This window comes from Bicyclus anynana, chromosome 1 (genome assembly GCF_947172395.1).
Source record: "Bicyclus anynana chromosome 1, ilBicAnyn1.1, whole genome shotgun sequence".
Classification (NCBI taxonomy): Eukaryota; Metazoa; Arthropoda; class Insecta; order Lepidoptera; family Nymphalidae; genus Bicyclus; species Bicyclus anynana.
In genome coordinates this window covers 6,647,035-6,674,874 of record NC_069083.1, presented here as the reverse complement: position 1 = coordinate 6,674,874, position 27,840 = coordinate 6,647,035, and the positions used below count along the sequence as shown (strand labels likewise).

The following is a 27,840-nucleotide window of genomic DNA, read 5'->3' as shown; positions in this document are numbered from 1 at the left end:
CATATTTATTAAACCTGTCATATGAAGATACTGAAAAGTTACTTACCGTTGAAAAATAAACATACACTACTCATCTATCTAAATATATATTTAATTCGGAACTCTCCACTTACTGAAATAAATTACACTTGAATACCCTTGAATACACTTGAATATAGCACAGTAAATCTTTACTCTGCCCATAGCACCGGCCTAAACCAAACACACATTAATCACACATTCGTAAACACGAATACACACACACACACACACACACGAACATACACTACACACGCTACACCCACACACATCAACCCACATACACTTTCTCACTTAAGGCACACTCAACTAACATGTATTTTATTTTATTTTATTTCCTTCGCTCGTCGTTGTTATTATTATTTGTTTATTTAGTTTTTTCCTTTTACTAATATTTAGCTAGTTTTTTATTATTAAGATTTTTATTTTCTCTAATTTTAGATTGTTAATTTTGAATGTTGTAATCATCTATAATGAGGGAAGAGCGATGGAAGTTGCGGCACGGTTTATACTAGTGCAACTTCCATCACATTAATTATTTGGATTTACGCATTTAATTTTTTGGATTAAGTATATTAAATAAGCATGTAAGCATGTATTGCAATATTTAGGTACTCGCCTACATCGACTCTGACTATCATAATTGTATAACTCATTAACAATATTACACTATACTATCTCTACTATACTATGTCTATACTAATATTATAAAGCTGAAGAGTTTGTTTGTTTGAACGCGCTAATCTCAAGAAATTCTGGTCCGATTTGAAAAATTCTTTTAGTGTTAGATAGCCTATTTATCGAGGAAGGCAATAGGCTATATATTATCCCCGTATTCCTACGGGAACGGGAATCACGCGGGTAAAACCGCGCGGTGTCTCTCTCGTTCTCAGAATAATTATAAGTGACTAGGTAGCTCGAATAGAGATTTACTTTGATTTCCTTCTTCAGAATCTTAGCTCTTTGATCTACGATTACTTTGGGGCTGGAAAATGTGTATTTTGCCCCAATTTATTTAATTCGACTTTCCAATGGAACCATATAGCTAAATCACTTTTTTTCTTTATTTAAACCAGTTAGGAATTGTAGGGTTTCAATCTCGAATCTCGAATCAATGTATCTAAATGAATGATGCTGCTCGTTTGTGTAACAAAAAACGTACCCAAGCCGTTCACGAATCAGTAACTTTTGGGGTCACAAAATCAATTGGTCAAGGTGTCATCTGTCATAAAATTCATTTAGACCTCGGCGAAAGCGGACTAGTCGCTTAGAACATTTTAATACCTTGCAATGAAACGAACACGATTTATGATTTGAATGTTATATTTAAGACAGACTTCTGAATTGGCTCTATAGTCGACTGTATATTTTTGCATATGATTACAATGTACATCACTTACATTAATTTACCTTTGTATGTCGAATAGTCGTGATAGCCCAGTGGATATGAAAACTGTGTGTGCATTTTAAGAAATTAAATATCACGTGTCTCAAACGGTGAAGGAAAATCGTGAGGAAACCTGCACACCAAAGAATTTTCTTAATTCCCTGCGTGTGTGAAGTCTGCCAATCCGCATTGGGCCAGCGTGGTGGACTATTGGCCTAACCCCTCTCATTCTGAGAAGAGACTCGAGCTCAGCAGTGAGTCGAATTTAGGTTGATAATGAAAATGATGATGATGTCGAATTGAGATAAAATCTATTATGTATTCAGTGATGAAATCTATATTTAAGCTATGATGATCTGTATTTAACAATTTGCAAATAAAGAATTATGAATTATGAATTATGAATTATGATGTGATTGATTATAATGATGATCACACAGCAGATTATATCCTACTATTTTTAAATACTATCAAACTCACGTGTTAGTGCTGCCATCTGTCTTATCACATAAGTACCAATATTAATAACAAGGTTCTAGCTTTTGTGCTGGTCCAAGCAACAGCATGTCCTTTCTCAGCGAGTTAACGGTAAATTAGTCAGGCATAGACTAAATTAGCGAACTCGGAAGCTAATCTAACCCCATTAGTTGACCAGCACACAATACAGTTACGTCAGACGAGCTGGTCTTTTGACTGGTTCATTATTATTCAAACGGCGGATAATTTTAACGACCTTCGTCATTCAACCAATAAGGTCGACCAGAACGTTACTATACAATTTTTGTCTACTCAGTTAAGGCTGCGTTTTGCGTTTTGTGACGCTTGTTCTAAATACACTTGTTGTTACAAATTATTGGATTTTGAAGATATTTTTTTGGCTATTTCTTCAATTTGACGGCCTCCGTGGCCCAGTGGTATGCGCGGTGGATTTACAAGACGGAGGTCCTGGGTTTGATCCCCGGATGGGCCGATTGAGGTTTTCTTAATTGGTCCAGGTCTGGCTGGTGGGAGACTTCGGCCGTGATTAGTTACCGACAAAGACGTACCGCCAAACGATTTAGCGTTCCGGTACGATGTCGCGTAGAAACCGAAAGGGGTGTAGATTTTCATCCTCCTCCTAACAAGTTAGCCCGCTTCCATCTTAGACTGCATCATCACTTACCATCAGGTGAGATTGTAGTCAAGGGCTAACTTGTAAAGAATAAAAACAAAAATGTATCTGATATAGGAAAATTTGGGTTACTTAATTCTAAATAAGATTCTTACTTAAGTTGTAAGTGTCAAAAAAGTCATAATAAGTGACATTTTATTTCAACCAAATAACAATTGCGGTGTAATGGCCAGCGTACCCTTAATTTTAAATACTTAATTTTTTACAAAACTAGGTACATAATAAGGTTTTCCTTAAAAAAGGGCGGAGTTTTTGAGTCATGTCAATTGAATTTACGTATTAAAACTATGCGTTTGAGTTACAGCGCGCGCGAACCTAATAGCAATGTCAGCTGATGTCATCTTTAACCCTGCTTCTTATGGCGCGGTGATTACAGCGCTCGAAATAGAAAAACCAACAACATTATTCAAATTTTTAATTAAATATAATTCTATGTTGTTGTCACTCTTTTACAGTATAATAGAAAAAGAGACCAACAACACTTTTTTTTTTAAATAAAATTATCTTACGTTAATAACATCGATATAATGAACATTGTTAAAAGTATAACTGTAAGGCTATTCTGTAAGGATGTTTTATTAACTCGACAGTTTTGAATTCGTATATATCTCTCTTTATCTATAGTACCGTGTTAGACACAGAGAGATAGAGACACATTACTAGATTAAAACTGTCGAGTTGCACAGAAAGTAGACACTTACTGAGGGTACCTAATATGCTAAAAGTTGTAACTGCAGTACAAATTTCATTACACAGAGACTAGCAAAAACTTTTTTTCTCAAATTTTAAGAAGGGGTATGAAAGAGTAACCTCTGTTAGTCTTTGAAGTTAGAAGTGTCAGAATTTCACGTGGTCGCAGGCTTACAATACAATAAAAGAGCTTAACTCAGTTAAACTTACGACTATCAAAAGAGACAGCAAGAATACAAATGGATATTACGAGTCATACTTGAGCACCTTGAGCAGGGGTCGGCAACCTTTAAAGACGGAAGAGCCGAGTTACAGTTTACAAAAATTACCAGTTTCGTCTATATCCTATAAATAACAAATAAATTAATTTCCGATACCTAAAAATAAACTGAAAGTAATGTTCTATAATCACTTAATAACTAAATACTGATTTACATTTAATCATTTCATTTATTTTTATGAATACTCGCCACTCAGGTAGTCTATAATTTATCGACATCTCATATTTAATGCATAAGCTTTGATGCAAATTCTATAACAGATTAATGTAGAATTACCCCTTTACAGAACCTCTAGAAAACCTGTTTTAGAAGCTGCATGCCTACTAGTACATATCGCATCTCGATAAACAGTACAAGAGACTTAGTATTATCAATTATCATCTATCGATCTTGATAATTGATAATCTTGTATGTGTACTACATTATCAATTATTATCAAGATTTGATACACTGTTTTTAGTCAAAACATGCGCGTGACTAACAATCTCGCAAGATTTTATTCTATAGTTTGAGATGGCTCACCTGTATGTATGTATTAAATGTTATGGATACGAACCTGTATTGATGATGCTGTTCCTACCATGCTATATGATATAGGAGTAGTTCATAAATAGAACGCCACTGGTAGATAGGTCCTATAATAACAGAATGCAAAAATCGCTACACCGATGAATAGGTTAACCAAAAAAAAAAAAAAGCAAAATTTCCATATTTTTTTTATATAGATATCAGTCAGAACTATATATAGATAACAGTAATATAGATATATGCAATATGCTATGCTTTATAACCTGTCCTCTTGTGTCTTTCAACCATAAAATATGGTTTAGTTTAAACCTCTTGTGCTTATAATTCCACCGGATTTTCGCATTTGTAATATTAGTAGGTACCTGCTTATAGATATAATCATCTATTCGTGTTCTTATATAACACACTGCAGACAGTTCCAATAATTGTACAATGAAATAGTTTCACTTTTATTCGGAACTTATCATCATGCGAGTTTTCTATTTTAGTCAGCAGTTTGGTTGACGTAATGCCTACGCGCTTTGCTATCGAATTGTTGTAGAATTTTATTGCGATGCGCACAGCATAGAATAATATTAGATTGGTGGTTTCTGAAGTTCCAAATCAAATATCCGTCTTACTGTGTTTGTCTCGCAAACAAGCTATAAGATTTTTTTTACATCGACTAACATTTTTGTTCACTGAAACAGTTTTTAACCCCTGACGCAAAAAGAGGGGTGTTATGAGTTTCACGTGTATGTCTATCTGTCTATCAGTCTGTCTGGCACCATAGCTCCCGTACGTTTGAAGCGATTTCTATTTCGTTTGTATGAAATATGACTTAGGTAGGTATATGCCATATGCGAGTTTTTAGACATGTTTGATGAAAATCGGTTGAGCCGTTTAAAAGTTCTGGGAGGTGAAATTGGGCAAGAATAACTGAATGTCTGTTACTCGAGTGCGGTCTCAATTGATAGCGCACTGAAAGAGAATATTCATTGAGAGTGTACCTAACTAATAATTTCAGTTTTATGTTATTTAGAATCTCAAAATCTTTTTTTTTTGTTTGTTTCAGGTTGCTATTAACGAAGTGACTGGAAGGCTGAACGAGGACAGAGGTAATTACAATTATATCTATAAAATGTTTTAAAATAGTGCGATCTCGCTAAAAATAAATTATACTAACTACGTAGATGTCGTACATATTCGAATATACGTCTGACTTTAATAGGTTTGGACTATTATGTATTATGTGCATACATGAGTAACTAAATAATAGTCTTTTGTGTATTGTACTCATTATATCAAGTTTTATATTGTATTGTAACTCTAGTAGATATATCACATAATCATATGAACTGTATTATGTATAGGTTCATGAGTAGGTAACTAAAATTAGCCGTTTCATCATTATCAACATTTATTCGGCTCACTACTGAGGTCGAGCCTCCTCTCAGAATGAGAGGGGTTAGGCTAATAGTCCACCACGCTGGCCCAATGAGGATTGGCAGTCATATACGCAGAGAATTAAGAAAATTCTCTGGTATGCAGGTTTCCTCACGATGTTTTTCCGTCACCGTTTGAGACACGTGACATTAATTTCTTAAAATGCACACAACTGAAAAGTTGAAGGTGACTACCCCGGACCGGATTCGAATCCATATTTATTATTTACCCTCCGGAATCGAAGGTTGCATGAATCACTCCTCTAAAATTAGTCGTTTAATATTAAACTTAGTATTTATATATATATATATATATATATATAGTATTAAAATTAGTATTTATTGTAAAAAAATCTGAAACTTTTAAATCAAGATTCCTTCAAAATTACTTGCTAACTGTGCCTAGGTAGGTACGTCAGTTATAATTATAACAATCTTACTGTTAGATTGTAACATACTGCTATCTATATCTTGAAAAGGGAGCTTATAGCAAATTACAAGGCTTTACAGAACAGTGTAAAACTTCGAGATGTCGCTATCTGACGAAACGGGGTTACGAAATGTCGAACGTTCACAGACCCGGTACAGTTGTGGCCAACCACATGTCCTATACAGCCTGCAGTAGCACGGATCCATGCAAATTCCAACCCTCAGTTAAATTAATAGAGTTGATAATCACGTGACTGTTTTGCTTGTATTCTCAAATATTGTCTTATCGTGCGTTATGTCACATGATGCGGCGACAATCAATTTTGATCCGTATTTGTATTGTCATAAGGCTCTATTCGATAGATTAACACTCGTTTAATTATTGGAGAGTCATTGCGAATACATGACGCGATGCTGTGGTCGTGTGGTGAACTGATACGGCCGTGAGAGGACAAATCAAGTACTATATACCTGTACTTTTCCTCAATACATTGCATTTGTATCATATTTACCATCGATCGTAGATCGTTAGATGGGCCTCAAAGCGTCGCGGAATTGTCATTGGTCTCGCACATTGAGTACGTCATCACTCGTAACACATTTCTCTTTAATTATGTTGTGGCTTGTGTTTTTACACTTTTAAAATGAACACGAAGGCATAAGGGATTAAAATTATAAAAAAACAGTAAATATTTTTTTAAGTCCACGTCCACTCACAGCATGCGTTTGTTACGTACTAAGATAAGATGTGCGAGCACGTCTTTGGGTAATGACATAAAATTGTGCGTTCTTTAGTATGGAGGGGCCCATCTAATGATTTATATCGATGATATTTACTACCTACTCGTACTTGTCTACTTTCTTAGGTCGATTTGCGACCCTTGCCTCTGAGTCTTATCTAAATACCGTACTGCTCTATGTGTAAAGACCTACCTCAAAGCCATTTAACGTTCCGGTACGACGGCCGCGTATACACAAGCTAGGTGTTTGGGTTACCCGTATAGTTAGCTATATGTAGGTAGGTAAGTATAATATAATGTATTGTGTACTTCGTATTTTTAAAATATCAAGTATTAATATAAGGTATTAGTATAAGGTCATAGATTTATAACACATAGATAGTATACAGTCGTCGCAGGAATCGTAAAGCATTTTATGTGCCCCGAAATAGGAGCCCTTGATGCATCGCTACGCTAGAATAAGTACGCCTGTGTGCGTGTCGGCGAGTGAAGTTATAGCTTGGCAAGTTCGTTGATGACACTCCCATGATATGCGGGCGACGGGGGGAAGGACTGCGCGGGTGCGAGTTGTGCGAGCGGGGCATCGCAACCTCCCTCCCGGCCCCCGCGGACCATCAGGAGTGTTACGAACGAATTTGACAAGCTATAGCTTAACTCTTACGCTCACATAGTCACACAACTTACTCCTCCAAATGAAATAAAATTGTTAGGTTTTGCGGGTCTATAGGTTATTAGTCTAAGAGGTAGGTATTACTGCTGTATGTGCGTAAGTAGAAATAATATTAAATCAATGCTAGACACAACAGTTAGGTTCAATAAGTTTATCGGCACGATATGACGTCATCGGTCGAAAACGGTTAAAGGTTATATGACATAGATTCATAAGTGAAATGTAAATTGATATTTGGTACGGATATAGGTACATTCATCGTGATCCGGATTTTAGGGTTACATCATTATTTGCAAAGTAGAAATCTTTTACCTTGGTTCCTGTTGCTTTAACTTAAAGCTTGTGATGTCAACCCTACTGACGTAAACCTTACGCACACTCGTGGACTTCGTTCTATTTACTACTTACTTGTTCTGAATTTGAATTATTATTTCTATCTAAGCAGCAAAAAGATTTTGTCGATTAAAAAAATCTTTTCCGAGAATTTGAGAAGAAAATTAGTACTTATTTTTTATATTTGATATTTAATTGTGTATTTTTTTTTTTTTTAATGCAAATAGGCTCGCGTTTGACCATGATCTAACCTGATGGTAAGTGTAGATACAGTCTAAGATGGGACACGCTTGCCTAGAAGGTGCCTATTCACTCTTGTTTTGAAGATACCCAAGTTATAATATTCAGGAAACACAGACTTGGGAAGGGTATTCCAAACCTTAGCCGTGCGTATGAGAAAAGAAGACGCAAAGCGTTTTGTACGGGTCCTAGGGACATCTACAATATAGGGATGAAAACCCACCCGATGTCTTGCGGTGCGATGGTAAAAAGGCGAAGGTGGTATGACATCGAATAGCTCCTGAGCACATTCTCCAAAATATATCCTATAAAACACCGATAAACTGACAACTTTCCGCCGATGCTCAAGGGTCTGGAGTTTGGTCAAAAGCGGTGAATCTGTGCCAATGAGTCTCCTGGCTCGACGATCCACAGCATCCAAAGCAGCCAATTGGTATTTGGCTGAGCCGTCAAAAAGATGGCTGCAGTACTCCATGCAAGACCGGACTTGGGCCTGATATAGAGTAAGTAATTGCTGTGAGGAGAAGTACTGCTTAACCTTACGGAGTATTCCAAGTTTTTTGGCCGCGGTTTTGGCTTTAGATTCTATGGACCGCCCAAAGTTGATGTTAGCCGAAATATTGACACCCAGGAGATCGATGTGGTCAGTGATAGGCAAGGATACATTTCTGAATGTAGGTGTAAATGGAAAAGGAGTCCGTTTTGCCGTCAGTAGACATGCCTGCGTTTTGGTTGCATTGAACTGAACTAAATTAGCGTCGCCCCATTCGGAGACTTCCTTTAGGGTAGAGTTCAATCGAGAAACCATCGCCTCCCTGAGTTCGTTAGTTTCAGTTCCACCGGCGCGTGGTCCGGATAAATATCTTTCCGTTACTGTACTGTCATCTGCATAACCAAGGGTTCCAGGTTTCAGCAGGTCATTAATATGTAGTAAAAAAAGAGTAGCGGAAAGTACCGACCCTTGAGGAACTCCAGCGTTAATAGCCATTAGATCCGATGAGCAGCCATCAGTAACCACTCGGAAGGATCGTTCACTCAAAAAGTCGGATATCCAGTCACACAAGCTCGGTGGAAGTCCATACGCTGGAAGCTTACTAATGAGGCTATCGTGCCAGACCCTGTCAAATGCCTTAGATATGTCGAGAGAGACAGCAAGTGCCTCTCCGTGCTTATCAATTGCCTCACCCCAAACATGAGTTGCATACACGAGTAAAAACATGTAACATGAGTGTATGCAAAAACACGACGTTTCCTTGATGATTTCGCCGACCAAAACTTTTCCGAGCATATGAGATGAAAATTTATTTGCAAAATCGACTTTTCCTTGATAATTTCGCTAAGCAAAAAATTTTTTCCGAGCATATAAGTTGATAATTATATTGATAACTGTAAACACATTTACATACCAATGTTATGAATCAATAATGAGTTCCCGATTTGGTCGTGCCCACCTTGTTGTGAACGTAGGCATCAGCTGGCGCCAAGCGTTGCTATCCAGATGTGGACACTTGAATATTGAACACATTTCGGCCGCACCTGCTCCTCAGGGCTCATTCGCACGAGAGTTAAAAAAGCGATGCGTTAAACCGAATGTTGGCAGGCGTAGCGTATCAATGATTCATTTATACTATGATATGTTTACGTGTCTACAAAATCACCGGAAAAAGTGATCCGAATTTAGCCACTCCACTGTCTTCACTGACATTTCGCACACATGAACAATTTTGTGTTTACTTACATTATATGTTTATGTATATGTTTTTACACTTCATAAACACACAACTCGACAATGTAGACAATATTTAGGTAGGAAAAATGTGCTTAAATAACTTTCGTTGTTTAACCATTCGCTGCCCGCGAGTATTTTATCGAAAAGCCCGTCTGCGTTGAAGAAGCCGACAGTCAGGGAATGCGGTTTTAATCTACCGTTGTGAGCCATTTAAAAAAATCTTTATATTCCTCTATCGCGCGGCGCATGATACTGTGCTCGCCTATTGCCCTAAATTTACTTTATATTTTTTACATGTCACGCAACGGATACAATGGGCGACCGGTCGTCCATTTAGGAGTCAAGAGGTTAATAAGTGACAAAATGAAATTAAGACAATTATGCACATTTGTCCGCATCAGTTTTGATGCGCTAGTGCCCTGTCTCTAGTTTAATATCGTTGTAGCGTATAGTATAACGCTGAATAAAAATCTATTTCCAACGTACAAAATTGAAAATGCAACTACGCGATAAAAAAGCAACATATTTGGGAATGCATTTGTTGTATTTAAACGCTTTTACAACGTGCGTTAAAAAAGCTCTCGTGCGAATGATGGCTCATTCGAAACATAAGTCTTAACGAGCATGCAACGAGGCATTTGCACATTTCAAAATTTACAAGTATGAGTAGCTGAGTAGGTCCTTACCTTTTAAGTATTTTTTTGTCTCGACAATGAAATTCCTATAACTCCAAGTAGTAAAAAAGAATAGGTAATTATAAGCATTTTTTTATAATGAACTTCATCTTTGATATGTTTGTGAAGTTATTTCGATATACTTGAAATAAAAAACCTTTGCTGGAACGAGATGTTTTCCTCATTAGCAATTTTCTACGCGACATGATACCAGAACCAGAACGCTAAATCCCTTAGCTGTAGGTGTAGACATATATTTGTCGAAAGGTCAGTAAATAGCCAGGGCCAAGGCCTACCAAAGTCAAAGCCAAAATTCATATAAGTATGTATTTTAAAATAATAACCTTAGTTTACAAGCACTTTTGAAACGTCAGCAGACATAAGCAGGCAAACGAATCCACAAATTTTAAAAGCAACATTTTCCTCTTACGGTTTTAGTGTTTTGAAATTAAGATTTCTTCCTCAAATTAGTCAACTTTACACCTTCATACAATGATATTTTATACTGTAGACATGTTACGTACATACAAAATCACCGAAAAAAGTGATCCTAATATAGCTAGTCCACTAAGCGCACACATCACATGCTAAATTTTGTGTTTACTTGCCTTATCAGCCGATATCAGCTGGACATAGCATAGCTAGCATCCAGCGGCTCCCTGCAACCCGCTTGATATCCTCGGTCCACCTAGTCGACCAACACTTCCAGTACAGGGTCGCCATTCCAGCACCTTGGGACCCCAACGTCCATCGGCTCTTCGATGGCCTGCCCATTGCCACTTCAGCTTCGCGACCTGCTAAGCTATTAGTGACTGGTATCCTCTGCGGATCTCCTCATTCCTGATTCGATCACGCAGAGAAACTCCAAGCATAGCTCGCTTCATCGCCCGCTGAGTGACTTTGAGCCTTCTAATAAGGCCCATAGTCAGACACCTTGCCATGCTTACTTACCTACGTTATATATTTATGCATATAATGCCTATAGTTTTTACAATTCCTGAACACACAACTCGACATTGTAGACAAAATTATTTGATTAAATATCTTTCATTGTTTACTATGCGACTAAATGAAATTAAGACAATTATCCACTTTTGTTCGCCTCAGTTTGGATGCTCTAGAGACATATCTAGTAGTATAAAATCTTTGCCCACATATTATATCGGTAGGTATATAGTAGGTAAATATCTACATCGTAGTTTATTAAAGAAACACTACATACGTTCTCCAGCCGGTTATCTTATCTTATCTAATAGTGGCGCTCCGATATTGTTGGGACGGCGAGATCTTTATTGTCTGCTCTTTGTTTCAAACTAACGAAACTTTAATATTATCTTTGCTTAGTTTTATATTTCACATACCTTTCATATACCTAGCGCACGCGACTCGTTTTGAGTGAAATTTAGTTTTTATTTTTATTTAGTTACATTTGTGATAACTGTGAGTAATTGTTAAGAAAAAACTATTTGTTAATTTAGTAATTTTAATACCTCTGTTATAGAAGAGCGAGGCCTCCTAACACGGGTTTTTATATACCTACAAGGAGGTTTCAGCCCCTATTTGTTAAAACTGTATATTACTAAGAAATAAACGATTATTTATTATTATTATTATTTGGGGCAGAAAACACTTACATATTAAAGTTTAGTAAAGGCTTAAATTATAAAAAATAAAAATCCATGCAAAGGGATTAATAAATATGTAAATAACAACACTATCCACGAATTACACAAATTGAAAATTAGGGCGTCACAAAACATACCTACAAATGACATTTACAAGACAAACAAGTAAAGTCGTTAACATAAAGCAGTCGAATCAGAAGGAATAAGTACACAAAATACAATAAAAATAATTAATTAAAATAATATAAATGAAAACAAAGAATTTATACTACTTATTAAAATATACCAATTAACAATAATAACTGTTATTTAATAAAATGAAAAATAAAAAGAACTAATAAATAAATGTGAGATTTATAACAGTTACAACACACTACATAACAGTTATACCTAATTATATTTTACACAAAACTGAATAATTCAATTAATTGATTGTTTTTTTTTTTATATGATGTTATTATGAATATTTTATTTGTAATTAAAATTAGTATATTTTGGTAATAATTTATATTATCAAAATATACTAATTAACAATAATAATAACAGGCAAATTGCAACTCACTGCATAACAGTTAAATACAGTTAAATCTAAATTATAATTTACACAAAATAAAAAAAAAGTTTTACATACATAAAACCACCAATCCATTTTACCAAAATGTATGTAAATTGGTTCGACGGATTAGTCGTAAAAAGTACCTATCTAACAGACAGACAGAGTTACTATTTATTTATATTTTATATTTATATTTTTATATAATATTATAAAGCTGAAGAGTTTGTTTGTTTGCCTTGTTTGTTTGATTGAACACGCTAATCTCAAGAACTACTGGTCCGATTTGAAAAATTCTTTCACTGTTAGATTGCCCATTTATCGAGGAAGGCTATAGGCTATATATTATCCCCGTATTCCTACGGGAACGGGAACCACGCGGGTGAAACCGCGCGGCGTCAGCTAGTAATATATATTTATAGTATGAAGTAGGAATGCACGTTTAGCTATGAATTCGGAATTTTTCCTCGACATTAACAACAACAAATCTTTCTTAGCTATTATAGATCAGCCTACACATATTGTTTACTAGCGATTTGTTTACGTGACATCTTTACTTTACACACAAAGTAACATGTCTCACATCTGCCAGTTTATGCTTACACATACTACCTACGCAATAGACTAAAGGAAAATGCATTTGGTACCTAAGTCTAATCATTACCTTTAAATAAATACGTAGATGTGTGTATGAATCAATTTCTTTCTAACCATCTTTGATGTTAATTCTTAATTAAACGGTTTTCGGCATCCATAAACTTCGTTGAGTTTCTTCGACACCTAACTCTTCACAACGTCCTTTGCCATAGCTAATTATTTTCTTCGGCGAACTATGAAAAACTTTCCATGTTTTACCTCCTGAAGATAAAGCTAGTATTCTATTCAAAAACATCCAACTATTTATACATGATCCGCAAAAAACAATCATCAATATTTCATTGACTCACCCGTAGCGGTCGTTGTTATGCCGGCCATAGACAGTCAAGTACATATACAGCCATTGTTTAAGTACCATATTCTAATATTTTTTTCACTGCCTACATCCCTACGCGTGTGGAATCTTCTTTTAAACTGCCTCACCATTACTGAAGGTCAGCGGACAGCTTCCTAAACTTACCCTTGTCCATGGCAAGATGGAAATGTTCTCCGTCTATCTATAAACCAGTCCCTTATATTTCGTAGCCTTCTTCCTTCTACCTACTCTTTTTTACCTGCAATCTTGCTCGTCATGAATGTTTGAAGCAATGTTATCTATCGTGTCGCAAAATCCGAGATACGAACATCGATATAAATCGTCTACGATCTACGATCGATGGGTACGAATGTCTCGAATGCCTTTTTCTGCATCTGGCAAGAACGTCGATGTTAAACACCTTCGCTGTTCAGCTTATGCGGAGCATTCTACGGTACTTCCATATCTTAAAAGCTTCTACTATGGTACTAGGGTTCACTAGGTTACACTAGGCCGTGCTGCATACAGTGTTGTATAATTGACCGTCTGTGGGCGTCATTTGTATGACGTCAACCATAATTCTCATTACAAATTCGGCGCGTGCGATAGTGTGCGATCAGTTTTATATAGACCTTTTGTTCGATAGTCCTTCGAATGACAAACGTCTGCATGTATTGTGTCCGATTCGACGTGAAAGTGGTACAACTTTCTATATCAGCCTGGACAGTTGCGGCTAATCCGAGACATAAGATTACAATCGGTACAGAATCGAGTTCAACGCACGATCGCTCGAACTTTTAGGCTCGGAACAGCTGTTTAATCGATAAATAGTTCAACGGGTTTTAGGTTGCGGCTTTTTATATTTTTTCTGCTGTTATAATTATGAACTAGCAGACGCCCCTCGGTCTCACCCGCGTAGTGTCGTTTTCGTGAGAATTCGGGAATAAAATATAAGTTATGACACTCAAAAACAACGTGACTTTCTAGTGGTAAAAGAGTTTTGTAGATACCTAAAAACAAACACTTTACCTCTTTATAGTATAGACTAGATGATAGGCAGGTTTATCTTACCTATCGCAATTAACGTCATGTTATTACTGATGGGAAAATATAAGCCTAACTTTTTTACACACAGCTCATGTATATGTAGATACAGCTACTTAATAGAATACTTGCTTTTTATGGCGACTTCTGATGTCTATTCTACCCTACTTCTTATTTTAATATAATTATTGACTATCTAGGTAATATATAATGACTCAATAATGCCCCGCGCCCAGTTACTGGTTCTAGAGGTTCTAGACTAGTTTCCTATTACGTAGGCCGATATTCATTTATTTCTATATCAATTCTGCTTTTACATGTAGGAAGGTATACAAACCAAGTTGCATTTCTTATTTAGGTACTCTATACGAACATAATGACAGTTTCTATTTTTATAAGAAAGACGCCCGCGCCGTGATCTGCGTGAAGTCAGTTTTTTACAGATCCTACGGGGAAAAAATTCCCGGAATAAAAAGTAGCTTTTAAGGAGGACGTTATTGTCCTCTATCTAGTGAAAGTCCCATTAAAATCGATGTTTTGTAAGAGACAAAGTAAGTACTTTGTAAGGTAGGTAGGTAAGTACTTTGTCTCTTACATGTGCTTACTGTTATGTTGCGTAACCAACTTTACTAAAGTAGGTAATTCACGTAGATAACTAACCTTGAATCTTGGGAAAATCAATGAGAACAACATTATTAGTTCTGATGTCATAATACAATTATTTCCAGACACAAAGTAGATCTACCAGATCACATTGATGCAATTCCACAAACGGCATTTGTTTTAGATATGGCGCACGTGTTATGTACAAACTAATACAAAACAATGATAAGTAGGTATTTACCACATGACTGTTTATTGGAAAAAAATCATTCAATCGATTGATTGGAAAAATTATTTAGATACCTAATTGTATTTTGTTGACATACCATGTAGCCTATTTTAACCACGATACTTCATAGCTTGATAGTGGCATAAGTCTTTGTTTTTTTTTTATTGAACTCAGCTAAATTCGCTTTGAAATTGGTGCAAATGAGAGCATATTACCACAGACAACAAAATTGCAATTGAAAATAGACAGTAGGTAATGCCCCAGCGTATACATATAATAAATAGCACTAAATACATAATTTTTAACTATTGGCCTATTCAGTCTCATTCTGAGAGGAGACTCGAGCTCAAAAGTGAGTAGAGCATGAGTTGACGATGATGATGATGATGATGATGATGATGATGATGATGATGACGATGATGATGATGATGATGACGATGATGATGATGATGATTATGATGATGATGATGATGATGATTATGATGATGATGATGATGATGATGATGACATACCTACCTAAGGTTGTAAGTTGACTTCAAATCAGAGCTTGCTGTTAGATTTATACATGTATGTAGGTACAAATAGTGTTTTAAAGCAAAGTTGCTAAATAACATTAAAAACAAAAGTAAGAAAATAATAAAAAAAGAAGTTTGCCGCGTTTCTTTGTTTGCTTTAAATTGTAACAGCTTCATTTACCTACTTACTTGTTAATGCAAAACAAAAGACTGTCTCATTCGGCATTTGTTAATGATTATAGTAGTAGGTATGTAATTTTGGCTTGAGTACAAAATTATAAATATAGACAGCTGTAAATTATTTAGCTCACTGGTATCTCTATAATTTCTACTAGTAAGTTCTAGGTTCTATGTTTAGTTCTAGTCAGAAATGAATAAATTATTATAGCTCTTTGTTAGTATAACATACGATTAATAATTTCTATTGTAATGCTTTCCCATTTTTTATTGTTAACTGTTCTTTGTGACGAAAAAGGTCAACGTATTCATTAGTTACCTATATTGTTTCGTAATAGTTTTCTTTGGTTGTTTGTATTCCTCGAATCGCCTCAGTTTTATCAAACTGATTGATGTTAACACCATGACTGTTATTTTCGCAAAAATATTAAGCTGAACATTTTTTCGTTTCAGAGTTCGCTACGAAATGGGGGCGAAGTCCCGGGAGTTAATACTGCTCCTGGCAGTGTGTGCGCTTGCATTCTGCGAGTCCGTCAACAAGACTGTCAAGAAAGATAGCAAAGACTCCGACAACTTCCTCAGTCAATACGATGAAGAATACGACACAGACGATCAGGAAGTACTGTTCAATGAAGACAAACCATGTCCCAGAGATTGTCTGTGCGCTGTATCGCAAGGCTACCGGATGGCTAAATGCACGCGGTTAGAACTCATCACACAGAAGTTTGGGGACGATATCACAGACCTTGTAATTGAGAACTCTGTCATCCCCGTTGAACTCGAAGATTTTATTTTCAAAAAGCTGGGCCTCGACAAAGTTGCAACTATCAAGATCGTAAACAGCACGATCACCTCGGTCGGATCTAACGCCTTCCACGGACTGCATGAACTGTACGCTGTTAATTTGTCTAACAACAAACTAAAAAGCTTGCACCCAGAAACCTTCGCTAGCAATAAAAAGTTGCTCCTGCTGACTCTTTCAAATAACCCATTGAAATTCCCCGCACCTGGATCACCGGATTACTTCTTAAATGCTTCTTCAGTGCAGGAGCTTGATATTTCATACTGTGATATGAAATACATCGCTGCCAATACAATAAAAAATATGCCCGGCCTTATGTATTTGAATTTAGCCGGAAACAATTTGTCTGAAATGGAGGCCGATACGTTTAAGACTCTTCTTGATTTAGAAGAAATAGACTTAAGCGATAACAATATCAAATCATTACCTGACGACATTTTCACAGAAAATACTGAGCTCGCTACGCTCCACATCCAAAGAAATCCGATTGACTCAGTATACGGAATACAAATTCCAGATCTTCTTACTTTGAATGCAGGACAGACAAACATTAAATTCGTAGGACCGTCTATGTTTAATGGAATGACCTACATTGCAAATCTGAACCTAAGCGGTAACAGTATTGAGAAAATTCATAATCAGGCCTTCCACAAATTAGTTGAACTAAACTATTTAGATCTATCATACAATGATTTGGACTTCATTTCAAGTGCTCTTATCAAGGAAAATATTGAATTGGACATCTTCAAAATATCTAACAATCCAAAACTAAAGCATTTACCTATGGAAGGATTCAACTGCTCCGCTGAACAGTTTAACATATATTTATTCGACGCTTCTAACTGTGGTCTTGAAGAAGTCTACGACGACTCACTCAAAACGTTTACTGCACTATCTCAAATTAACTTGTCTGGAAACAAAATAAAATCCATAAATAAGCATGTATTTTCGCGAAGTCCCAAACTGGTTGAAATTAACCTGTCATACAATATGTTAACAACATTAGAAGCTCAAACCTTTGCGAATAACAAGGATCTAGGAAAATTATACCTCCAAGGAAATCCGTTGAAAGTTCTGACTGCCGAAGTATTCGTACACACCCCAGTGCTCTCAGTGCTGGATATGAGTCATGGGGATTTAACAGCTCTTTGGAAAGTAGAAAAGACCCAACCGACTACGCTGTTAAACAATCTGAGTTTCCTAAACGTTTCATATAATCGCATCACCGAAATCAAACAAACGGAATTAGACACCCTTAACAAACTGAGATCTCTCGATATTAGCAACAATCCATTAACATGCAGCCGTGAATTTGAGAATCTTATGACTTGGTTGAGTAAGCGTAAAGTATCGCCAAAAGAAAACTCTGCCATTATTGCCAACCTAGGCAAAGATACGAAGGAAGATGACGGCTCATACAGCTGGGAGTTCCTTTCGCAAATAACATGCGGTACTGCTATGAAACATAATATTGAACCTCTTCCAACCGTGTCAGATGAGGAAATTTGGGAAAGAATCGACAAAGACGCCGAAGGAAACTTCGATTTGAAGGATACGCTTGATGATGGCAAAATAGCTGACGATACTAAGGACAACGAAAAGGATTATGATGATGAGACAGCTGATGACATTGACGACGACGAAGATGATGACGAGGATGAAGACAAAGACGAATCAGGAGAAGAATACGATGAAGATGACAACGTAGATCTCAAAGTGAAACTGATCGAAAAACCGCCAAAGAATTCTTTGGAGCCTAAACCTACTGCAGCAACTGACCCGAAAGAAAAAGTTAAGATTGACATCAAGCTATTAGAGAACGATCACATGTATGACGACCTCGAGCCTGAAGTGTACGTGCAGGCACAGGAAGGAAAAGCTGAACACGGCCATTACGATTACCTGTGGCCAATGTTGATTGCCATTTTGGGCGCCCTGCTACTTCTAATCGTAATCGCTAAAGTTATGATGATGGTGTGCAGTAGGAGGAACAAGCAAGTGAGATACAACAGTGCCATAATCGCTGCCATGAGCCAGCCCGGTCGTACAAAGAAGGACTGTGGATTAGTGTACCAACAGCTTTCTGAGGACCTGACGAGTCCGGCCACGCCCAAACTCAACCGCTACGCCCCTCTACATAGCGTCACTGTGAAGGCATCCAACATGTCTTACGAGAGCAGTCCCTTCCACCACAGCAACATCGTGCCGGAGGCGGTGTGAGTCCAGCAGTAGAAATTAAATAGTTGTAAACACTAAATTAACAACTGCGTTAACGTTTATATAAGCAGCAAGTGATAGATGTAAGCGCTAGTGGTCTAAGATCCGGCATTAGAAATATACCCTCATCTGTTATTCATTAGTGATAAGAAATAAATGATAGATAATGTTTGGTTACACATGCAAATTGGTTGCCTTGTTAAAAACATTTCTCATACAAAATCTGAGAAACCATGAACTAGATCAGAGGCGACCCAATATAGTTTTAAAATTAAGCATAAAATAAGCTTTCATTTGACATATTAGACAGACCCAATAAGTGATGAGGGTATATAAATAACATTACTTAACTGTTTATATCTGGAAAACCCACAGTGGCAGTGTGAAAAGCAGGCAACCTTTACTCTTTAAATTTTTTGGATATATTCCATTATAGTGGTATAATGGTGGCTAGTGTATGATTTTTCTAATTAAGTAACCAATGAGGGAAGGATTTTGTATAAATTAAAAAATAAACAATACTTTAATACTATCCGGCCCAAATTAAACTAGGCAATGTGCAATGTGTCACTGTAAATATTTTATATCATTTATTGCTTATTCCAGTTAAATAACAGATGAGGGTATACATTTCTTATACCGGATCTCGTACTATAGTCAATGCTACATAATATCGTAACAAATTGAGCATGAAGTGCCTTGCGATTCGCATTCTGAACAAAGTCGCGACCCATTCTTTGAACCTAGCGCTTGTTTTATAATTATAGAAATTGTAACAAATGGAAGTCAAATTACAACAAATTAATGTAAGATATACATAATTATATATACAAATTAGTTTATAGGTATTATTTTATGTACTTAAAATTAATAAAATTAAAACAACAAATTGTTATATTGTTTTATTGATAACAGTGAATAAATTGGTAACAAAAATATATAACAATTTCATCTTATTTTAATATTATGATCACAATTCACTTAATATATGGTCAACGAATTCTCTAATAGTTTGGATAAGTCTTCTTCAGATTGTGGTACTGGCGTCAATTGTAACAGCCGATGCTGTAAAAAACCAAATAAACACAACCAAATGATTGTTAGGTTCTGTTAAAGATGGCCACAAATCCCACAGTCGATACTCCGTAAATTTGGAAGTAGATAAATTAATTAAGCTATTCTCTTTCAACTATTTAAATGTGATAGACGTAAGTTTACTGTAATCAGCCAATAGCGTCGACCCAGAGAAACATTGACCAATCAGGGCAGAGAGAGTGACGTAGTCGGTCGACGAGTTGGAGGGAAAGGATATATGGTACAGAGAGGACAAAAGAGAGATCGGTGTGAGGAAAAAGTCAATAATTATATGTAAAAGTGCATAAATACCCATGTATTCATACTACATCATTGATTATTCTTATGTATTATAAATACAATAGATTATATGCGATAATTCTGGTGAAAAGGGCAGTTGTGTTTTTATTCCCGCTGACTCGGCTTATATGATATACCTACTTTAAATACCAGAGAAAATTTTGGCTACAAAGAAGATAATCTTTTAACTAAATGGAACCGACTTCAAGGACGTTCGACAAAGTTCGTTTTCTAAGGAATAAACTGCAATAATAATAATTTAACAAGATGTAGAAACTTTACTGCTTCGTTGGTCCAGATGTTAGCCTGTGGTTCCGGATGACAAGGTCCTATAGGTTAGGCTATATGCATTGACCTTTTATAATAAAAAGAGAATTAAGAAAATTCTCTGGTATGCAGATTCCCTCACGATGTTTTCTTCTCCCTTTGAGACACGTGATATTTAATTTCTTAAAAAGCACACAATTGAAAAATTGGAGGTGCACACCCCGGACCGGATTTGAACCCACATCCTCCGGAATCGGAGGCAGAGGTCCACTGGGCTATACAGGCCGTTAATATAGAGAGACGAATATCTTAGCATTGGATTGATGGATTCACCGTGCGGGTGCCGGGTCCATCGCGTCGTAGAGAGAAAAACTCCGAGCAGAGTCCTGAACTTGTGACTACAGGATGTAGGGTTAAGGAATTCCTTGACGTGACCTGCTCGTGTTGTTCTCCCTGCCTAGCCAAATTTGGTAAGATCCTATTAGAGCAGTTTGGATACTCGTTCTAATATAGAACTAGCTCCACTTCTAGAGGCCAAGGTCTTTAAGCAAGTTATAGAGACTTTTTGCTGGTAATCCTCTCGCACCTACTTCTACGGCGTGCAGACTAACTACATAGCCATTAAATAGCAATAAAAATAATAATAAGACGAAGTCAAATACCTGTGGCAATGCTCCTTTCACCAAAGCGGGTATGTCGTCAGCAGTATACCCCAAGGCATCCAACCCGTTCTCAATACCCAAAAGATCCATATACTTTAATATGACTTCAGCCAGTACATTGCCGGCGTCGCTTCGTTTCTTCGCAGCGATGTCTTCGCCCAAAAGTTGTGCTGCTTCGAGATGCTTGTCAGGATCGCTGTTGCCCGTGAAACGGAACACTGCTGGGGCTGTTATGGATACCGCTAGCCCGTGGGGTATTATTGGGTCGGTGCTGTGAGATACATAATAAACAATTTATTTACTACAAACAAAATAGGTCTTTCTAGTGCGAGTGTCAAGAACTACGAGTACTTCATACTTTTTTGCATTCCTGCCTTCTGAGATCGAGTCTCCTCTAGTTAGGCCATTAGTCCACCACGCTGGGCCAATGCGGATTGGCAGACTTCACACACGCGAGAATTAAGAATATTCTCTGGTATGGTTCTATTCAAGAGTTTCAAAAGTTCGAGGTACATGGCCCGGAATCGGAGGTAAAGGTATTCACTGGGTTATCACGGCCTTCCATTCACGGCCTAAGGAGTATGTAAAGTGAATAATATAACTTAGTTATCGCCCGCGTGATACAGAGGTTGATGACATAGGAACCGGGCGACATTAAAGCATTGTGGTGGAGTCTCATGGTGTCTCCATATCCCCTCCTAGAATGAGAGATGCCTGAGTCTACAGTGGATGGTGGCGATGACGATTAATTAGTACCTTAACAGTGGTTAAACAAATAGCTAATTCGCTTGGCTATAAATCAGAAAATCCGCGTTGCCGATGCCCACACCCGCTGTATATGACACATAAAACTCATACTTCTTTACGTTGCCGATGACCACTATATATGATGTTTATAACTTACCCATAGTCGTCCGGGATGTAGTCCTTCACGTTGCCGGCGATGGGGTAGGCCAGGCCGTGGCACAGATGCACGCCCGCGTTGCCGATGCCGACGCCCGCCATGGTGGCCGCCAGGTGCATGCTCGACCGCGCCTCGATGTCGTCCGGGTTATGCACGGAACGGGAAAAATATTTGCGAAGGGTCTGCGATTAAGAACATAATTTTTATAGAGTACTAATTGTTTTTTCGGCAACCGGAAATAACAATGAATATACGACTACTTCGAAAGGAAATAAAGAAAAAAATAATTTCAGGGCCAATGAACTTTAATAATTTTAGTAAGTATAGAGATACAAAGGACTTTAAAGAAGCATACATACTTTTTACAACAACAAAACGTTTACTAAAATCATTTCCTTGGCTAAGGTGTTAAATAGCCAATATGATATGAATGCCATAAAACGATTTCCACGAAGTGGAATTTTCGAGCATCCACTCTAGTATGTATAATATAATAAATTCATTTATATTCATATGTATTTAATAAATAATAATATTAAATTAAATGTATTTATAATTTTTTGTTTATATATTATCTAGCGTTTCATACCTGCAAACAAAATCGTGCCCATACATCTGATATAGGATTGCTGCCTTGATAGACCGGCCGCAGTTTCGGATTTTCCGGCGCCGGCCCCCTTTCCGTATACGGAATAGCCGTAAAACTCTCCAGGGCGTGACAGAATACGTCGAATCCGGAAAATATGGCAACGTTCCGTGGAACTGAGAGCGTGTGCAATGGGTCTATGAGAGCCAGCGTGGGGCGCAGAGATCCGTGCGATATGCCGGTCTTTGCGCGGATTTCTTCGAAATCAAATATACTCAGTCCTGTTGTTTCGCTTCCCGTGCCGCTTGTTGTTGGGACTGAAACGAATATTGAGGTTCGATTTCAGACAAGTTCAGCATTACAGGCACTAGATGCCCACGACCACGACCAGTGGCGGCAACTAAAACGAATATTGAGGTAGTTAGTTTTTAGCATAGTTTTTTTTACTAAATAAACTATTGTAGTAGTCTGAGACGGATATGACGTCGCGTCGTCCGTGTCGCGACTTGTTTTCGTAAAGAGTGGGGAGTTAGAGAGGGGTGCCGATCGGTTGGCGGGAACGACAAGAGTGAAGACGTGGTCTTGGACGCCTATTACGCGAAGTGTCATAGCGTGCGTACTAAGGAAATTGATATGGTTAATCCACAAAGTTGGTGTCAGGTAATATTTTAAAACTGTTGATTTTAAATTCGTTTAGGTTTAGTTAGCTATAGCTATGCGGTCTGGTATGGCTACGAAATTAAGAAAATCCTATTTTAGATAAAAACCAAGTCTAGAAATCTATTTTAATTTGAGTTTGTTTCCGTAATCTTCCTGATCAATTGATTGCTGCAACTTGATTTGTTTTTTACTATGAAAGATAGGCTTGCGCTTGTCCATAATCACACCTAATATCAGATAAGATAAGATAATATAATTTGGAGCGCCCTTGTCTGGAAGATGCGTATTCACTCTTGATTTGAAGGTGTTCAAATCGTAGTTGGCAAAAATTACATTCAATTTATTATCTATTTTTTGCCTGGGAAACAATAGAAACCTCGCAAAAAGTGACGAGACCAATGTCCACGTTTGGCCTAACACGTCACTACTATTAATATTGACAAACGAGAACAATGAAGGGAAACATCGTGAGGAACCCTGCATACCAGAGAATTTTCTTAATTCTCTGCGTATGTGAAGTCTGCCAATCCGTGTTGGGCCAGCGTGGTGGTCTATTGGCCTAACCCATCTCATTCTGAGAGGAGACTCTAGCTCAGCAGTGAGCCGAATATGGGTTGATAATGATGATGATGAAACGATAGAGTTCCTGTGGAATAGTAAAATCCTAGATTCACAAAGGCATCACGGGTATCAGCTAGCATTTTTTATAAAAGAAGTAAATATAGACATACTGGCAATCAAGGGATTCAAAGGCACAGTGACAGGCTTCCCCTTGCCCACCGGCTGGTTGACGTAGTCCAGGAACTCCGCCCGCGGGTCGCAGGAGTAAAGGTTCGCTGCCTTGCACGTGTCCATAACGGACCCGCCGCCCACGGCCACGAACCCGTCGAACTGACCCTCCTTGGCGAATGCGATGGCGTCCTTGAAACTGGAAATAACCTAATATAAATCTTAAGCAGGTTTGGGTGTACAATTTTATAACATGGTCTTCAACAAAATCTTGGCCCTACCATTGCAAAAAATTTAAGCAATGTGTTAAGAAAAACATTAAATCGAGGTTACTAAGTATACAATTTGATGAATTCCTTAAAGATAAAGATGAAGGATCTTTATCTTTAAGGTCTTAAAAGTAAAAGAAATTCTAATTTTAACAATTGTAAATTATAATAATGTATGATTTTTTTTATAGAGCAACTGTTGAGTTTGTTGCCGGCGGCGACAATCAGCAGATCAAACCTGTCATTGCGAAAGTGCTTGCAAACTAAGCCTACTTGATAATTTTTTGTACATATAAACATGCGAGAATATAAATTAAAGGGGTATACTAAGGGTTAAAAGTTTACATCAATTTTCAGGCGGACAAAGTCGGGGGCGTCCGCTAGTCATTTATAAATTTAATTTACTCTTTGTAAGAGCATACGTAGACAGAAAGAGTTCAGTCTGAGTTTTGTGTTCAGCGTCCTTTGTAATGTTTGTAATTTTATTTGCACAATGCTAAAAGGAGGCAGACAAACTGAACTTCTTGTTATACGTGCAGTGCTTTAAATATACTAAGGGCCGGTTGGACCACCTTATAATATCTTATTTTTTTATACAAGTTTTGTCTTTAAAGTGTCAAATATTATGTTTAGACTAACACTTATCACAAGGTGGTAAAACTGGCTTTAAATATTTCATAAAACTTTGTTTTTATATTTAGAGGCACAATTATCTGCCTACTTGAATATGATGAGTATATTAAAGTCGGCGGATAATTGTGCCTCTGAGTATATAAATAATATATTTAGTAAAATTAACAGATAATTATACCAACCTAGAATCAGTAGGTTCTACTTTAACTCTGTCATACACTTTGTAGTTGACACCATTTCTTGTCAGCGAGTCCAACACAGCTTTCATGGGCTTCAGGGAGACTAAGTTGGCATCGGTCATCACACACACATTTTTGGTACCCAGGTTGACCAGATCTTGTCCAAGTTCCTTTGTGACTCCGAGGCCGTATCTCACTGTTGTGGATTTTATCTGAAAATTTTATAATATTTATTTAACATTGCTATTGGCATGTGTTTCTCCGTGTCTACAGTGGCTTAGACTATTGAACTTATAGCGCCAGCTTTTTTTTTTTTTTACAAGTTAGCCCTTGACTACAATCTCACCTGATGGTAAGTGATGATGCAGTCTAAGATGGAAGCGGGCTAACTTGTTAGGAGGAGGATGAAAATCCACACCCTTTTCGGTTTCTACACGGCATCGTACCGGAACGCTAAATCGCTTGGCGATACGTCTTTGTTGGTAGGGTGGTAACTAGCCACGGCCAAAGCCTCCCACCAGCCAGACCTGGACAAATTAAGAAAATCTTAATCTGCCCAGCCGGGGATCGAACCCAGGACCTCCGTTTTTGTAAATCCACCGCGCATACCACTGCGCCACGGAGGCCGTCAAAGCTACACATAATCAAGTCAAGTTGCAACATACTTCGTGTGATATTTATAATATTTAATTTAAAGTTATCAAAACTAACATTGAAAATATACTAAAAACAAAACAATTACTACCAATAAAGTATTTTTATTAGTTGTTTAGTTTGTAATTATAACTGACTGTGACGTCAACCGGGTCTCAGCTGAAAATCAGCGCTGCCCATTGCTTTCCAGCGATGAACGGCTAATGCTGAGCTGTAAACCCTTTCTGTTTGGTGTCACAGACAGTCATATAATATCTAAGATAGGATGTACTGTTTGTGACACTAAAAAGTGAATAAACTTATTTTCTTTCTTTCTTTCTTTCAATAAAATGTCAGTACATATAAAATATCTGAGACACATGTGCAATATATTATTTGCTAATATTTAATATTGCCATATTTATTCACTTATAAAGCAGGTTATTGGCAAATGATAGACTAACCACCACTATGAACCACTGCTTATAGGGGTGGTTAGTATATATCACCACCACATATCTCGAAACATAGAGGAAGAGAAATGGCGACCAATAGCAGCAGAATTGAAAACATCTAACTCTTTCTTTGTAATAGTATGAAAGACAAATCAACATGTTTGATCCTCAGCTATTGGTTGGTATTTTTCTCTCGTCTCAAGATTGAGGGCTTTACCCTAAATAAAAAAACTATACATATTTATTACCTCAAAGGCATAATCCTTGGATATTGCTGTATTAGTAACATGAAAGTTACCTCTGTGGCCATGTGCTGGACATTGGCAACTGAAATAAAAAATACAGTTAAATGAGAGAGAGAGACGAATATCTTAACATTTTATGGATTCACTGTGCGGGTGCCGGGTCCATTGTGTGGTAGAGAAAACTCTGAGCAGAGTCCTGAATTTGTGACCACAGGATGTAGGGTTAAGGAATTCCTTGACAATTTATTAACACTCCACTCCACCACTTGTGTTGTTCTCCCTGCCTAGCCTAATTCGGTAAGATCCTATTAGAGCAGCATTATTTAAATAATGATTAAACTATGAATTATATTGAATAGTTTTAACTGCTAGTCAGTTTGTTTTAATATGATTATTATTTACAATTTTATCAAGAGAGACGAATCTCTTAGGATACTATGGATTTACCATATGATGCCTGGTTTATCATGTGGCAGAGATAAAACTTTACGGCTTATGATCAAGGTGTAGGGTAAGTAAAGAATAGAAATTAAGCAAAGATTAAAAACTAAAATTATTTATTCATCTAGGTACATCATTATAGGCCTGCTTATTTATATTGAATTCGTAATGTATAACTCTCTGTGCAAGATCATTGTCTTATTATAGATCCCTTATCAAATAGGTGAAAAGTAATGTACTAAGATACTTACGAAGCAATATTAATAGTCCTTAACAAGTCAAAAACTCTTTTCCGAGAAACCATTTTAAAATATTATATTGTTGTAAATTTACTTTAGTAATTGGAAAAACTTCAATAGCTATTAAGTTTGAAATATTACATACAATACTATAAATTGCCCCTACAATAAAACACAACCTACAAAACTGTTTATACTATAAAAGAGATAAAAATAGCCGTGCCACTGATACTATATTCTTCAACTTCATTTTATACACATCGCGGCAAATTATTTACTGATAAGTTATAAAAACAATTATTGTTATCAAACATGCCAAAAATCTTGAAGTTGAAATGGATGGATGTGAAAGCTGTCAGTTTGACAAACTGACATTGACACTTGCTATTGGCATGGATTTCTCCGTCTACGATCTACGGAGTTGGACAATTGGACGTATAACGCCAGCTACACATAATCAAGTCAACACTCAGTCACTCAGTTTGTAACGAACTTGATGTGATGTGCAGATAACTTGTACTGACTCGTAAATA

The 27,840-nt window shown here is 37.0% G+C and overlaps 2 protein-coding genes across 3 annotated transcripts in view; one reads left to right on the top strand and one right to left on the bottom strand.

Moving 5' to 3' along the window:
* Window positions 1–19,256, top strand: part of LOC112052511 (uncharacterized) — a 74,230-nt gene extending 54,974 nt beyond the window's left edge. For both annotated transcript variants that reach the window (XM_024091624.2, XM_024091625.2), the window contains exons 2-3: window positions 5,130–5,172; window positions 16,466–19,256. In XM_024091624.2, the coding sequence (XP_023947392.1) occupies window positions 16,479–19,034 (2,556 nt within the window). In that variant the 5' untranslated portion in view covers window positions 5,130–5,172; window positions 16,466–16,478 and the 3' untranslated portion in view covers window positions 19,035–19,256. The remainder of the gene's footprint in view (window positions 1–5,129; window positions 5,173–16,465) is intronic.
* A 664-nt stretch (window positions 19,257–19,920) lies between these two features.
* LOC112052512 (probable hydroxyacid-oxoacid transhydrogenase, mitochondrial) lies at window positions 19,921–27,649 on the bottom strand. Its single transcript, XM_024091626.2, has 8 exons — window positions 27,320–27,649; window positions 26,631–26,709; window positions 25,298–25,506; window positions 24,216–24,412; window positions 22,828–23,141; window positions 22,239–22,420; window positions 21,335–21,605; window positions 19,921–20,096 (listed from the first exon to the last, which is right to left on the bottom strand). Exons 1-8 carry the CDS (start codon window positions 27,370–27,372, stop codon window positions 20,013–20,015), a joined length of 1,389 nt encoding a protein of 462 aa, XP_023947394.2. The 5' UTR covers window positions 27,373–27,649; the 3' UTR covers window positions 19,921–20,012.
* Between the last annotated feature and the right edge of the window lie 191 nt (window positions 27,650–27,840).

Bases quoted from the DNA above. Each gene is read 5' to 3' on its own strand.
- LOC112052512 (XM_024091626.2), bottom strand. From the start codon at position 27,372: ATGGTTTCTCGGAAAAGAGTTTTTGACTTGTTAAGGACTATTAATATT. The intron at 22,421-22,827 runs GTATGAAACGCT...TCTTAATCGCAG, and splicing joins GGGCACGATTTTGTTTGCAG to ACCCTTCGCAAATATTTTTC. The intron at 20,097-21,334 runs GTATTTGACTTC...GGTTTTTTACAG, and splicing joins TGAAAGGAGCATTGCCACAG to CATCGGCTGTTACAATTGAC.